A 16,582-nucleotide genomic window follows, 5' to 3' on the forward strand; every position below is an offset into this window, starting at 1 on the left:
TTATTTTATCCTTTATCCCCATTTTGTATAAGTGGATGTGGTATCTTTTAGTAAAGGGGACTGAGGGACAACTCAACAAACCAAGCAGTTGTTGGTAAGCCAACGAAAGAGGTCTGAATGGAATTTGTGGGAATCCAGAAATACCTATGATACAGGAGAGTATGGACTTTGGAGTCAGAAAGACCTGGGTTCAAATTCCAAATTCCAGTTTAGTCAGTTACTAGCTCTGGGATGTGACAACTTCTCTTTCCTCACCTGTAAAATGGAGCCTTCATCATGGTTATTACTGTTCAGATTCGATGACCTGTACCAGTAGAAAAGGCCCTATTAATATATAAATATACTAGCTGTATATTTACATTCTTCACTACACCACACTGTAGTCTTTTAAAGAGGAAATCAGAGGAAAAAATGCCTTTCAAGACCCATGATCAGGAATAATTAAGTATACGCACACATGCTTTTAAAAAAATAATGCATACTATAATTAAAGTAAATGAACAGGGTTCTCTCTTTGCATAGCTTAATACAATGCCCACTTCAAAAAGGTGTACACAAAAAATCAAGTATTAATGCTGCTTCTGACTTCAACTTACTGTTTCTCCTTTACCCTCAGTGGTAGGCAGAAGGATGCCACTCAAGAAATTATACCCTATTCCCTAGAACCTGTGACTATGTTACTCTACAAGGCAAAAGGCACTTTGCAGATGTGATTAAAATTACAGACTTTGAGATGAGATTATCCTAGATTATCCAGATAAGTCCAATTTAATCACACAAGTCTTTACACACAGAGAATGTTTCCCAACTTTGGCCAGAGAGATGGGATGACCCAGGAAGAGGACTTGCCTGGCTGCTGCTGCTGTCCTTGAAAATGGAGGAAGGAGACCAGAAACCAAGGAATTGGGTACGTGGTGGGCTCTAGAAGCTGAGAGCAGCCCTCAGATGACAGCAAGAAAATGAAGAGCTTAGCCGCACAGTTGCAAGAAAGTATATTCTACCAACAACCTGAAAAAGCAACCTGAATCCCTCAAAAAGGGAACCTGGTCCCACTGAAACCTGGATGTTAGCCCGCTAAGAAACATGGCAGACTTCCGACATATGCTGTTATGTACTATCAACTTATATAGGACTTTCTTTCACACTGTAAGATATTAAATTTGTGTTCTCTTAGCTGCTTTAGAGTACAGTGGTTATGACAGCAACACAAAACTAATGTACCTTCTTTCTCTCATCTGAATTAATAAAACGATCACAAAACTTTATATAAATGTCCTTAAATCCTTTTTGAAACAAAAAGAACCTAACTGGCCAATGCATGTAGCCCACCCAGTGGAGGCTACCTAGCACACATTCCCATGTTCTGAAGCACAAACTCTGCGCCAGGCTCTCTCCTGCTCCAAGAGCTTCACTGTGGCATGCACCCATCAATACTCATGTCCTTCCTTTCTCCCTCAGATTTGACCAGACACACACTAACTGTCGGCTACACCTGAAAATAGGTACATTCTGAAGAGCAAACTAGGAGAAATTTAGAGAGCTACATCATAGCTGTGAAGAGTAAAAACTTACAAGAGAAGAGAAAAGTATTGCCCCAAATGACGCTGTTTCTTTAGCTATAAAATGGTAACCTCACATATCTTTTGAAGCAATAAAAAATAAAACCTTTCGATATTGTATACAAACTATAAGAAGTGTGAAGAATGGTTCCTAAGAATCTACTACACAGACGGTACCAAAAATTCATGTGATGAAGAGTTCCACATAAATTCAGCCTGGATATACTTTAGGGATTAACTTAAAATTTCAGAAAGCAGAAAATCTGACAACAGGAAAAAAAAAAAAGATAAATTCTAGAAAAATATACACAAAAGGCCCATGACAGACCTGCAGAGGAATGCCACAGTACTACCACTAAAAAATAGTAATTTTAAGGGCGCTGGGTGGCTCAGTCGGTTAAGCATCTGCCTTAGGTCATGATCCCAGGGTCCTAGGACAGAGCCGGACATCGGGTTCCCTGCTCAGTGGGAAGCCTGCTTCTCCCTCTCCCTCTGCCTCTCCTCCTGCTTGTGCTCTCTCTAATAAAGAAAATCTTCAAAAATAAATAAATAAGTAAGTAAGTAAGTAAGTAAATAATAGTGCTTTTAAAAAATACACATGTCCAGGACTCACTGCAGGTCTTCTTAAACAGCATCTCCAGGATATGACCCAAGTTGCTTGCATTGAGAAGTTCGGTAGGAATTAAAAGGGAGGTGACTACAAGTGAATGATAGCACAGGGAATCTAGTATCTTTTTGCCAGGTGTCTTTTATTTTCAAGTGAAGAACAGCAGCTAGAATGTATCCTAAAACTTGCAAAGAAATGAGGTTGATGAACCAAATGGGAAATTTTCACATAGAAAGCAAAGTTAGAAAAGAGGACAAGGTAGGTCAGTATTCAGCTGTATCTTCTGTAGCAAAGGACACAGCCTCGCAGTTCAGGATAAGCAAAGAATAACAAAATGGAGCAAGCACAGCTGGGCCAAAATGAAAGGGAAAAACAGCTGAGCTGGCAAAATTAGAATCTGCTCAAAAAACCGGCAAAATTACTGGCTACTGCAAAAGGCAGTGAGCTGTCGAGATAGAGTGGGGGAGAAGGATCAGAGAGAAGAGAAAATTCATTTCATGGTGGAGCAAGAACAGAATGAGAACAAAAGGGACAAGAGCACTGAGGAAGAAGAGAGGGGCATTATTTGAGATAAGGAGGAGGCAGGATCACCAGGAGATGAAAGGAAAAAGGACGAGAACAACAGCACCATGACCTCTAGGATTCAACGCAAGTCCCAGTAGCAATATAAATGTTAGGGGAAGCAAGCAGCAAACAAACTGGTTAGGAGAGAAAGAAAAAAGGAAAGGGATACTCAAAAATCTTGAAAGCAACAATTTAAGTAGACCAGAATAACTGTCTAAGGGCACTTGGGTGACACAGCTGGTTAAGCGTCTTGACTCAGGTCATGATCTCAGGGTCCTGGGACTAAGCATAAGATATTCATTCTCTCTCTCTCTCTCTCTAATAAATAAATAAGTAAATAAATACAATCTTTAAAAATAGAAAAAGAGGGGCGCCTGGGTGGCTCAGTGGGTTAAGCCGCTGCCTTCGGCTCAGGTCATGATCTCAGGGTCCTGGGATCGAGTCCCGCATCGGGCTCTCTGCTCAACGGGGAGCCTGCTTCCCCCTCTCTCTCTGCCTGCCTCTCTGTCTACTTGTGATCTCTGTCTGTCAAATAAATAAATAAAATCTTAAAAAAAAAAAAAGAAAAAGAATAAACTGTCTAAATTCTAGATGATGTTAAAAGGTATGTTTCAGACATGTTTTAGCTCTCTCACTGAATAAAACTAACACATATAAAAACAGACAAAATAAAACAATACAAAGATGAAAAAGTTCCACAACTATGAAGAAAAGCAATGGAATGATTAATACAGAATTCAAGCTGGTGGAAGCCTGGGAAAGGAAGACGTAGGTGATGAGGATCCGTGTTTCTATAGCATGGCTGTATAGTAATTCATTACTTTTCTTTAAAACTATTAAACTGTACATACACTATACATACATATGCTTTTTATATGCATGCTATATTTCAACACAAAATAAGTGGCATTCTTCTACCTTCAAATTTTTTAGTTTGTTTTTCCCCTGTTTGTTTTCTGAAGATAATCTAACAAACTTGTTCATATAATGAAATAAAATGGTTGGTGTTTCTGGCCTCAGGTTTTGTGACAAGGAGCTCCACCTCAGACCTAGTGAATCAAAATCTCTGGGGTTTGGACCACTGAATCTTTATTTTAAAAAAAGAAAAACCACTCTCGGTGACTCATAAGAATCTAAAGAAAATCAAGTTTGAGTCTCCCACAGGATAGGTCTTCCTTCTGTCACAGCTCTAAAGCTCTACAAAATCTAATGCCATCGTTCCCCAAGTCCTCTAGGATTTTGCCTCTATGTCACATGTTTTTGACCTTTCAACTTCAAGTCTCCCCTATCTTCACACACATACACACTCCAGCGCCTCAAATTCTTGCCAACCTGATCTTGCAGTCAGCTCTTCACTTCTCACTCTTTCCCTCTCTTTCACAGTCTTCAATAAAATGGCTCTCACACTATGGCTCTATTTTTAATTTTCTAAAATCATCAGTAAGAAGTATATGTGAGATTGATCAAGCAGCAAACATGTACTTCCAACTACCTACCAGACATTTCCCCCATGCCCACCTGGCAAATCCCTATGCATCCTTCTAATTTCAGCTCAACTATCACCTTCCAAATAAAGTCTTGCAGCAAGTCTTCCAAGGGCCCAGCTACTTAGCTATTATTTTTTATTATTTTATTATTATTTATTTTCTTATATAGCACTTGTCCTCAAAAGATTTTAAGAAAAAGAAAAAGAAAAAAAGCATGTACGAGTGGGGAGAAGGGGGAACAAAGAATGAAGGAAGAGTGGAGGGGATGAGAACGATGCAATAGGGAGTAGTGGGGTTTGTTAACAATCTTAAAAGAATGGATAAGCAAGAGTTGGTCAGGTGAAAAAGTTTTGACCTAACCTTTCTTTTCATCTTTTTTGGGTGGGGGGCAAGGCAAGAGGGTCACTTCAGATAGAATACAACTGGGTTTGAGCATCTGTTTGCCTACCTGAGTGGCAAAAAGGGCAAGGACGGTTAGTGATCAGGTTAAAATGGTAGGCAGTTGCTAGAATTTTAGGAGCAACAATATTAGGTTTATTATAATTTTTCTCTTTCCCTATTTGATAATTATCTGGTTATGCTATTAGGCCAGGCTAGTTAAAAACCAATTTCCATCTATATCTAGATTTAAATAACACATTTACCTAAATGATTTTTCAGGAACAAGACACTACCAATGAAAAATATTAAAGCTACATTTTAACTGCATTTGGCTCCAGAGTTAAGAAAACAAGCATTTCAACGGTATCGTCATGATGATGGGAAAAGTTTTTAAAAATCTATTCTATGAAGTGGAAACTCCAAAAACCAAGGTGTGCATGGTACTTTCACATTTGTCTCCATTTTATCTCATTATTAAGAGAAAAGTAAAAGTTAAAAATGAAAACTTATTATAAACTAGGGAAAGTGAGAAACAGGAAAAGTAGCAATTTCCTTCATTCTAAGATACATATTTTTCATACTATGAATTTTGAAGACATCAGGATGGATATCACACTACTGATTTAATATCTTTCTGTGGGGAGGGCCACATTAAGTGTAACTTACAATTGTGCATATATTTTGAATTAAGGAGACATGGTAAATGATTTTGGCCAAAGTCAGTTAAAAAAGTGGAAGAATCCAGGGCGCCTGGGTGGCTCTGTCGTTAAACGTCTGCCATCAGCTCAGGTCATGATCCCAACATCCTGGGATCTAGGCCCACACTGGGCTCCCTGCTCGGCGGGAGCAGGGAGGCTAAAATACTGGAGTTCCTGGAAGGTCAAACTAAAGAATATGAGCAGAGGAACAGTCTCCTAACAGCCAGGTTTCAGGAAGACTAATCTGACAGTAAAACTAGGTTGGCTAGAGTGGGGAGAGTGTTCCCTTTAAACTGCCTGGGGGTTGTTTTTGAATGAGGGCAAGTTCCAAAAGGACCAAGCACCAGCTTTTTACTATTTGTAGCTCCACTACTCTACCCACAGTAAATGCTCAATTAGTAAGCTGAAAGAAGGCAACCTGCAAAGGATAATTTGCACCTTCACCACTTCTATATGTCTATATTCACTCCTCTTTTTACTTCTCAAACACATTCATATCATAATTAACATAAATTTCCTCTCCAGCTCAGGTTTACAGCCTAAATAAAAATTTTCCAATAGGCTTTCGACCCAATTCTTTCTGCTTCAAAACATGCTGCAGCTTTTTGTAAAAAGTATAAAAATTTGCTACTAAACATTTGCAAAACATTCCTCTACCCAAGACATTACACAGAAAACCATTCAGACTCTGTACAGACACACATAAAAAAAAAAAAAAAACCTTGCTAAAAAGACAGGTTTGGGACAGCAAGTTTTTTAGGCTGCAATCAACATGCTTCTTGTGTTACTTACTGAATTTGCTACATCACTAGTGCAACCACAAGCTGCTGCTTATGTTTCCAAAGTTGTGCAAAGGGCCCAAAGTTGTGCAAGAGTCCTCACTGAAATCAGACTCTGGTATATAAATAGTTGTAACACCTGAACAATCCTTAGTTTTATTATTAGATTCAAAATAATGCCAAAATCACAGGTATTAAGTATATTTTACAACTTTGTTTACTTATCGGTAAAATACACTCAGATGTTACTTCAAGCGAGAACAGCTGAATTTCTTTCTGCTTCAAAAGTACATGAGGTCACCTGAAAATGGGCAGTTGCGACCCTGACTCTGATATATCCAAGAAATCACAGTGCCTCCAACACGCACAGGCACATATACGCAAGCACACACCCAGAGCACTGAACGGCCTCGCATTACTACCAAATAACCCCAGTTTACACGTGGCAAAATCGACAGACCTTTCACGCTTTAATGACCTCGAAAGGGACTCCCCAGCCGCCAAGCGACGGGACAGGACTTATTCTGACTCGGGATTTGAGGGTGTTAAACACCTTTTTTTAAAGGTTCCCTTCTCTCCTTCTCAGCTGGCCGTCCCACACCAGAAGCACCTTGCCCAGCTTCTGACAGATGCGTGTAGGATGGAAAAGGTGGGAGTGACTGATCAGGAAACGCAAGACCCTTCTCCCATCACCTTCTGCTCTCCTCTGCCTGCCTTTTTCTTTCTCGAGGGCTGCGAAGAGGCCCAAGGTGAGGGGCCCCGGCAAGGGGGTGCAATCATCTAAGTCAGACCCTGACGGCCCTCGGCTGGGCCGCCCCTCCTTTCACACAGTTTCTAGATCTCAAGTCGCAAACGGCTGGCGCGGCCCCCAGCTGCAGGGCTGCCCGGGGCGGGGGCCGCGGACAGGGCCTGGCCAGGCCGCGGTCGCTCGCAGTGCCCACGTCACCAGCTCCAGCACTGCGGAAATGGAGCGGCGCGGCCGGGAGGGAGGCGCCGGGCGGCGTTGGCGCCCGCGCCCCTGCCAGACGCCGTTTGCCGCTCAGCCCAGGCCGGGAGGCCGCCGACGCCCTCCTGGCCGCACCCCGGGCCCTCACCTGTGTCGCCGATGATGATGTACTTGAAGAGATAGGCGTACGCCATGGCCGCGGCCGCTCGGTGCCAGGGCACACGGCTCCTCCTCCTGCTACTGCTCCTCCTCCTCCTCCGCGCCCCTCACCCCGGCGCCGCTCGGCCTCGAAACGCCAGGCCCAGCCCGCCGCAGCCGTCGCCGTCAGCCGCCGGGAGTGAGGGGCCGAGAGGAAGCCGGACAAACTGACACCCGCAGAGCCGATGGAGACAGCTCCCGGCCGAGCTCAGTCGAACAATAACAGCCGCCGCGGCGCCTCCGCCCCGCCTCCGCGCCGACCCGGAAGTGCTGCGGCCGCCGGCGCCGCCGGGGGAAAGGGGAGGAGCTCCGCACGCCGGCCGGAGTCCCGCCCAGCCAGAGCCCCGCCCTGCCCAGCCGGAGCTCCGCCCAGCGCCGAGCCGGCCGCGCCCCGGCCGCGCCCCGTCCACCCTGAGCCGGGCGAGGCCCGGCGCCGGTCGTTCCGGCACGTTTGAGCGGGCGACTCCGGCGGCCGGGAGACGCTGGGGGAGGGGAGGGAAGTGGAAGGTTCGGTTCCGTCGCCTCGACGCGCATGGGCGCCGCGTCTTTCCGCTTTGCAGTGGGGGCGCGGGGCACGTGTGGGAAGGCGGACGTCGCGTTCGGTGCAGGGCCCCGCCCTGGGCTTATGAAAAGGTGTTTGAAAATGCGGGAGCCGCTGGGCGGTGGGTTGAAGGGCGGTGGTATTTCTGTGTTTGGGGACCGGGTTTTGAGAGGGAAAATGGATTTACTTGTAAATTGCAAACCGCAAATCAGACAATGTGAAGTAAATTATGGTATGCCCTATGGTGGAATATTACACGGCTCTTTAAAAAAAGCCTGACAAGCAAAAACAAGGCACAGAAATCGGTGCGGACATACATATTTATATCACATGTATTACTTATATATAAGATATATAACAATTATGTTGTTATGCTCAATATACTACTGTAATTATTTAATTATATTATGCTAAATATATTCATATATTTGTAAGTCGTATTTTATTGTTATATAGGTAATATGTATATTTTACAATTTTATTTTCAAAAAATGACAGGGGTGCACCGAAATACCCTTATGTGTGTATAGTCAGCCTGAAAGGAAACACAACTGGAACCAAGGGGAGAGTGGATGGGAACAGAGAAAAGATCTACTTCTCCCAGAATTTTTCATGTGCCGTTTGAACTTTTTTTTTTTTTTTGCCTATTGAAATGAACTACCTATTGAAAAAATATGTTTAAAGGAAAAACGAAGTAACTTTTTTTCATTCTACTAACGTTTATTAAGTACCTACTATGTTTCTGCATTGCTAGGCGTTGCAACTGAAGGCAGAACCTGTTCTGAAGGAGCACAGTTTTGGAAGAGGAGGTAGTAGAGTTTGTTAAAGTTTTAGGATAGGTTATCTGGAGAAAATGATGTTTGAACCAGGAATATGAATGATGAGTAAGAGTTTGTCGAAAGGACAAAAGTTTGGGAATGGGAAATGAAGTTCAGGCAAAGGAGCAGAGTGTGCAAAGTTCATGGCTCTGCTGATGGAATTTAAAGTTGCTTGAGGAAGCTCATTTACTAACCCATATCCTCTAATGTTGGCAATGGAAGGACAGTCTTTGCTGGGGAAGAGTCACTGGGATTTAGTGATCCTGGTTCCTCTGGCCCAAGATTCTTTCCCTTTTGATATCTCTCATTATGTAATTATACTGACACCTTGATACCAAGCTGGCTACTGTTGGTTAGTACATAGTTTGAATGGCCTTGCCAAGTATGAACTCACTGGTTGTTTCTGGATTATTTTGTGTGTGTGGGGGGGGGCGGATTTTACTAAGGTTTCAGGGATAGCACACAGGGATTTGACATGAGCAGTTACCTGGAATTGCATTCACTCATCTTTACTTTGGGCGAAGGGAGATCCCTGCCCATGGCCTCCAGGTTCCAGAGGCCATTTTGTCCCTCCCATCCAAGTGCCTTCACTCAGGTCTTTCATGGGTGATGGACATCTACAGTGTCCGCTCAGTTGTTTTCTACTCTCAGAGGTATGGCCTTTACTCATAGTCGCAGCAGGAGAGCTCTCTCAGGGTGACACACACAAGCTGAGCACCCTTTTTGAGTCAGGAGTATTCCCAGGCTGATAGAGGGGATGAGTCGCTGGAGAAGTCACTAGTGCCAGGTCCTGCAGGGTCTTGTAGCCATGTCAGTACACATATAGTACTTAGCCAGGTGGATACAGGGGAAACTGAAGAGAAAGAAGATCAGAATTGGGCATGTAAAAAAAAAAAAATCATAGAAATGGATGTAGAACTATAGAGTAAAACAAAACAAAACCTTAGGAGGGCTGGCCCCTGGTTGTGGCACTACCATTAACTGATCAGATGATTGTGCCAGATCATTTGGCTTCTCAGAGCTTCAGAGGAGTACAGAGCTGTACTCCTCTGTAACCTGAAGGGAGTTAAGTGTTACCTTAAAGGGCTGTTCCCAAGTCTGAAGTATAATTCTATGTGTCTCCAACCTCCAGATCTGAAGCTACCTGTAAAGTATCAGCAATCTTCTCAACAACAATACCGGGTCTCAGGAGTCAAATGTATGTTGTTCTTGCACAGAACTGTGTGGCATCCCTCCGTTCCTGAGATGCAGAGGTGTTGTAATGATCGCTTGCTACCTACCAGTGTAATCTAATGAAAAGAGCAAAGACTCCATGTTATGTCATTTGAGCCTCATTTTCCTTGTCTGGGAAGTGTAGATAATAACTGCCTCTGTGACAAAGTCAATTTAGGATCAATTAAGATATTGTATGTGAAGATATTTTATAAATTATAAAAAATATATACTTAATATAGAACTCTTAGTACTGAATAATTACTTAAAATTACTTTGAGTTCATATTTTATTTTTAAAAGATTTTATTTACTTATTTGAGAGTGAGAGAGAGAGCACAAGCAGGGGAGGGGCAAAGGGAGAAGCAGACTCCTTGCTGAGAGGGAGCCTGATATGGGCCTCCATTCTAGAACCCCGGGATCATGACCTGAGCCAAAGGCGGATGCTTAACCCACTGAGCCACCCAGGCGCCCCAAGAGTTCATGTTTTTAAATCAGCTCCATTCCTGGGTTTATTTTATGTCTACCTTTACTTTCTTCCTACATTTAATTCATAATATTTGCTATTTTTTTCTATGCCTATATGCTGTCTCAAACCCTCTTTGAAACAATTCAGGGCATAAATAAAAGCCATACAAACTTCATTTGAAGCATTTGATTTAGCCCCCAAAATCCAAGAACATTTTTTCAAGAGAAATTCCTCAGGCAAAGTGACAGAAATAAACCTCTTTTCCTGTAAGTGGTAGTATACTTCCTGGGATTTTCCATTCAGTTTGATTTTCAGCTATTTCATTCCCTTGGGGATGAATTCTGATAACCTCATCTCTCAGTCTTACATCATATTTGGTCTGAAGGTCAAAACTGTGAAGTTTAAAGATTGTTAGAATACATTCTCTAAGGTCTCCACATTGAAGTTCCCCACGACATTTTAAAATACAGCATTAAGCAAGTTTTGCATTTACTGTTCCCAATCAGACGTTTCATGTGTTTACATTTTCTCTGGTTTTGACTGCTTTCAGACTGGAAAGAGGGAAACAGTGAGGTGGATGGGATGGGAGAGGGGTGGTTTGAAATCGTGTAATCCACAGGTTCTTTAGTTTCCGTGGTTCCTTAGCTAGTCCTTGAATGCGCCCTGGGGCTCTGGGATCCTCCAGAAATAGTATGGAAAATGTTGTGTGTGTTTGCATATATGTAATTTTATGGGAGAGATTCTTGCAAGGGGCTGTGACCCAGAAATTATTAAGAACCACTGTGAAATGTTTTCTTTCAGCCATTTGTAAATGCCACAATGGAACTAATTTTCTAGCAAATACTTAATCAGCTCAGTACCAGTGTTAGAGAAAGAAAGAACTAGGTTCAGCTCTTGACTTTAGTACTTATCAGTTGATACACTGATGGATAAATTACTAAATGCTCTAAACCTTAGTTGTCTCAGGAGATGACACAAAGTGTCCAGCAAAATGTTAATCTCATAGTAGACATTACATAAACATCAAAATTATTTCCTCCTTCATTTCATCCTTTCCCTGTTCTCCACCTCCAACCTGCCACTAAGAATGAGCCCAAGAGAGACCATGTCTTTTTTTTTTTTTTAAGATTTTTATTTATTTATTTGACAGACAGAGATCACAAGTAAGCAGAGAGGCAGGCGGAGAGAGAGAGAAGGAAGCAGGCTCCCTGCTGAGCAGAGAGCCCGATGCGGGGCTCAATCCCAGGACCCTGGGATCATGACCTGAGCCGAAGGCAGAGGCTTTAACCCACTGAGCCACCCAGGCGCCCCCCCCACCTTTTTAAAAAGATTTTATTTATTTAACAGAGAGAGATCACAAGTAGGCAGAGAGGCAGGCAGAAAGAGAGGGGGGGAAGCAGGCTCCCCGCCGAGCGGAGAACCCGCTTTGAGGCTCGGGGCTCCATCCCAGAACCCTGGGATCATGACCCGAGCCGAAGGCAGAGGCTTAACCCACGGAGCCACCCAGGCATCTTAAAGTAGAGTCCCTTTATTCTCAATCATGGGTAGCTTTGGTCTGATGAAGTCCACAGGAGAGGTTTTGTGTCATTTTAAAGGACAGAATTTTGTTCTGGAAAATGAGAGTAGATTTTTACAGAGGGAGAGCCATTTAAGTTGGGCCTTAAAGGGCATCATCTTTCATAGTTATTGCTTTAACCGATTCCTTTCAGGCATTCCAACAGCCCTCCCGTTTGTTCTTTGCTCACCTTATCCACCTCATCGGCCATTTATACTCTGGCTGGGTAACGCACTTAATATTCCGTTTTATTTTCTGTTTGTGGCCCATTTTTGACCACTTGTCAAAGCCAGAAATGACTCTTTTCTCTCTTCCACTTCATTCTGCTTATCCTTCCAAAGCTTACTTAAAGAGTATACATTTAATGATCACAAATTCATAACCTTAGTCAATGTGCGTGTAGGTGTCTGAAGAAACTTTCCTTTATATGTAGGCTATTCTTTTTACCAATGGACTGATCATCTGTAATAAGAGACCTACCTAAGTGCACAGATGAAACAGTGAATATTGGAACAATAAGCTCATGTTATAAAATAATAGATTAAAAATTGTAACTACATAAAATACCTTGAATTAATAATTAATTTTAAACACCTTTAAAGTGACTTAAAACCCAGGATAGTGGTCTTAATTAACTACTTTTCCTTTTTTTTTTTAAGATTTTATTTATTTATTTATTTGAGAGAGAGAGAGCAAGAGAGATCCCAAGCAGGGGGAGGGGCAGAAGGAGAGAGAAGCAGACTCCCCGCTGAGCAGGGCTCTATCCCAAGACCACAGGATCATAACCTGAGCCAAAGGCAGATGCTTAACCAACTGAGCCACCCAGGCGTTCTAATTAACTACTTTTCTAAGTCCTTTACATTTGCCTAGTGTTTTCAGCAGGGAAAGTGGTCTAGAGAAAGGCCTAGTGTTGAATTCTGGGAGGCCTGCATTAGTCTTCCCTGCCGCTAACTAGCTGATTTCAAGAAAATCCTCTTGAAACTTTTTGTCACATCTGTTCAATAGAGATAATAATTCTGGTGGCTTACATAATAAAACTCCTGGGAGGTGGACATGAGAGCACTCTGAAAAGCATGTCATTACCAGGAGCAAGCGTGGATGCCAAATTGCAGGTGAATGATTTTTTGCAAATGTACCTAAGTAAATAAAAGACTAACTCCTACAGCACAGTAGAACATCAGCAGTATTTTATTATCTGCAGCATTAGTCTTTTTTTGTCAGCAGAAACTGGAACGTGCTATTGCTTCTGACCCTACTATCCATTTATCTCTAATGTGTTATAGGCCTTGTGTTAACTGGTAGGCATTCCTTGTTTTGGCCAAGTTGGAGCTGGAATGAGAATGGCGATGCACGAGACATATATCTCACAATGGCTGAAGACAAAACCACTTTCTGTCCCATGAGTGCCTCAATTTCTTTTAATCTCGATCCCTGAAGGTCTTCAAATTTTGATAGAGAGAAATCCATTTTCTCTCCATTTTTGAGGAAATGATAAGCAGGCTGTGTCCCAGTGGGAGATGTAGACACAGAAAACCTTCTGTCACGGATGTCTTTTGAATGAGAAGGGATCTTAGAAAATAAGTGGTACAGGGCATTGTGAGATCACATTTCACCCCTCGGTTATCCCCCCTCCCTCCAATGCACTCTTTATCTCCGCTTTGAATAATCTCACTATCAGAATTTTTAACATACAGAGTGAAAGAGGGGAAAATGACCACCACAGAATCGTTATTTGACTTGTAATCTGGAGAACACATAAGGATATTTGCCATACTTTCTAATTTTTTTTAAAAAAGATTTTATTTATTTGAGAGAGAGAGAGAGCATGAAAGGGGTGAGGGGCAGAGGGAGAAGCTGGCTCCCTGATGAGCAGAGGGCCTGATGTGGGACTTGATCCTGGGACTCCAGGATCATGACCTGAGCCGAAGGCAGTTGCTTAACCAACTGAGCCACCCAGGTGCCCCCATACTTTCTAATTTTTAAAAATAAAAGTGATTCAAAGAATAGATATGTTCTTTAAAATTGAGATGAGGGGGTGTCTGGGTGGCTCAGTCATTAAGTGTCTGCCTTTCGGTCAAGTCATGATCCCAGAGTTCAGAGACTGAGTCCCACATTGGGCTCCCCGCTGAGTGGGGAGTTTGCTTCTCCCTCTGACCTTCCCTGCCTCATGCGCTCTCTCTCAAATACATAAATAAAATCTTTTAAAAAAAGTAAAAAATTGCATTTCAGAGCAGTTGTTTTGAGGACACAATATGATGACAAAGTGTTCCCAAATAGGATTTTTTAAAGTTGCTCTTTGCTTCCTATCCCAAATTCTTAATGATTCGTGTGTTTCAACAGCATAAATTATTTTCAACTTCTCATTAACTTCTTTGAATAATTTTATGGGAGCTCAATATTTTTTACCTACAAAACCTCTTGTATCTAAATATTACAGCAGTTGATTATGCATTTTAAGTTTCAAGTTTAAAAAAATCTAGATTAAGCAGGGGTAAGGAAAGCCTTTAGTTTAGCAAGTTTCAGATACAGACAAGTAGAAATTTGACCATCATCTTATTCCCTGAAAGTAGTCTTTTCTGATACTTATAGGTTAGTAATCTTCATTAGAAGAACTGCAAGCTTCCATCAATTTTGAAATCATATTTTGAAGTTTTCATTACTAAACTTAATGGAGAGCATTTTTTTTACTCCTTGTAAATAGGTATTTACATTTTCTTGAAACCACATTTGACACAAATTACACAAAAGTGTCTTCTAGTAGGAGCAGATTATTTGGCATTGTTATACTATACTTTCTTTTACTTTTTTCTTTGAACAATTGATTATAATCAGAACTCTCTTCATAACTAGAGGGGTCCTCTCCATGAATCAAGTGACTGCAATTCTGGAAGGTTATACTTTCACTTCACCCCAAAGGACATTAAATCCCAACATGAAGTACAAGATTGTCTCATCAGAACCCAGTGATAAGCCATTCTGTTTATCTATAGAACAGGCTGATAACTAATTACTAATTGAAACTCCCAAACTGAATTACTTACCTTTTCTTTCTTGGAAACAAGCAGAGATGAGGAAGTCAATATATATAATATGTCTCATTATGAGTGACCCAGGATATAAGAAATAGGAAGTGGACTCCATAGACAGGCATTCCTCACCTCAGTTAACATTTAGTCACTTAAAAATTGTGAAGTCACTGAAGTACGCAACTATTTAATGATTAATTTAATATGGCTACATGAAAATGAATTATTTGAGACCTGCCATTCTTATGCCAGGTACTAAGAAAGAGAAAGAGATTTACCATGAAAGCTGATAAAACTGAGATTCAGGGTGGCTTACTTGTGTGAAAACCTTCCAAGGCAAATATGTCCCCAGGATAAATTTCTTTTGTGGGGGGGAGGAGTAAAGTCAGCAAAAGTAAGACATTTAAACCTTATTCTGTAAATGAGGTTGTCAGCTCTCCACTCAGTTCCTATTTATCACATTTGCCTTTGTGTTGGTGGGTACTAGAGTATCTACAATTATTATTATTTTTTGGCTCCGATTAAGGGACAGTTGAAATGGGACACATTTGGCCTCATGGGATATACTTATTCAATCACTTGTATGTATAGCCGAATTATTGTAAGATATCCATTGTAGAAACGGTTTCCAGGAACATTGCTATCCCTACTGGGCTGATTCATACCACATCAAATGGTGTGGAGGTCAGACCTCAATATAAGCAAGTTTTATTGGATTCGTTTTCTATTACTGAGTAATAAACAGATAAATCTTAATGGCAAAAAGTATACCTATTAATTATGTTATAGTTGTGTAGGGCAGAAGTCTGAGCATGGTGTGGATGCGTTCTCTACTCAAGGTCTCATAAGGCTAAAATCAAGATGTCAGCTTAGTTGCATTCTCATCTGGTGTCCCTTTCCCAGATTACACGGTAAGGCAGAATTAAGTTTTTTACTGTTGTAGGATTGACATCCCTATTTCCTTGCTGGCTCTTATCCAGGCACTGCTCTTAATACCTAGAGGCTGCCTACCTCCCTTGCCACAAGGCTGACTCCATTGTCCAAGCCAACAATAGAGAATCTGCTTTTCTTTCTTTCCTTTTTTTTGGTTTCTTTTTAAAGATTATTTATTTATTTGATAGAGAGAAAGAGCACAAGCAGGGGGGATGAGCAGAGGGAGAGGGAGAAGCAGACTCCCCGCTGCGCTGAGCAGGGAGCCCTACGCGGTCTGTGCCCAATATGGGCTCAATCCCAGGACTCTAAGATCGTGACCTGAGCTGAAAGCAGACACTTAGCCAACAGAGCTACCCAAGCATCCCTGATTTTCATTTTTAGTTCCTCCTGTTTTGACTTTATTTTTGTCAGGAAGGGCCAGTTCCTTTTAAGGACTCAAATGATTGGGTCTGGCCCACCCAGGATAATTGTCCTATCTTGAAGTCAACCAACTTGGGACATTAATGAAGAGGGGCTCCTGGGTGGCTCAGTGCGTTAAAGCCTCTGCCTTCGGCTCAGATCATGATACCAGGGTCCTGGGATCGAGCCCTGCATTGGGCTCTCTGCTCAGCAGGGAGCCTGCTTCCCTTCCTCTCTCTCTCTGCCTGCCTCTCTGCCTGCTTATGATCTCTGTCAAATAAATAAATAAAATCTTTAAAAGAAAATATTTGAATGAAGAACTGGGAGAAGGTTTGTGTATAGAATGGAGTGGAGGCCTTGGGGGCCATCTTGTTTCTGCCTACCACACTTACTATGCCCAGTACTGGACAT

At 42.0% G+C, this 16,582-nt stretch overlaps 1 protein-coding gene across 1 annotated transcript in view; it reads right to left on the reverse strand.

Annotated features, from left to right (window-relative positions):
* The window catches only part of RAB2A (RAB2A, member RAS oncogene family), a 90,285-nt gene extending 82,779 nt beyond the window's left edge, over positions 1-7,506 (reverse strand). Inside the window, exon 1 of the mRNA XM_080800810.1 lies at positions 7,170-7,506. Within this exon, the coding sequence (XP_080656936.1) occupies positions 7,170-7,215 (46 nt within the window). The 5' untranslated portion in view covers positions 7,216-7,506. The remainder of the gene's footprint in view (positions 1-7,169) is intronic.
* Positions 7,507-16,582: the final 9,076 nt, after the last annotated feature.

Source organism: Martes martes (genome assembly GCF_963455335.1).
Source record: "Martes martes genome assembly, chromosome: 4".
In the NCBI taxonomy this organism is placed as follows: domain Eukaryota; kingdom Metazoa; phylum Chordata; class Mammalia; order Carnivora; family Mustelidae; genus Martes; species Martes martes.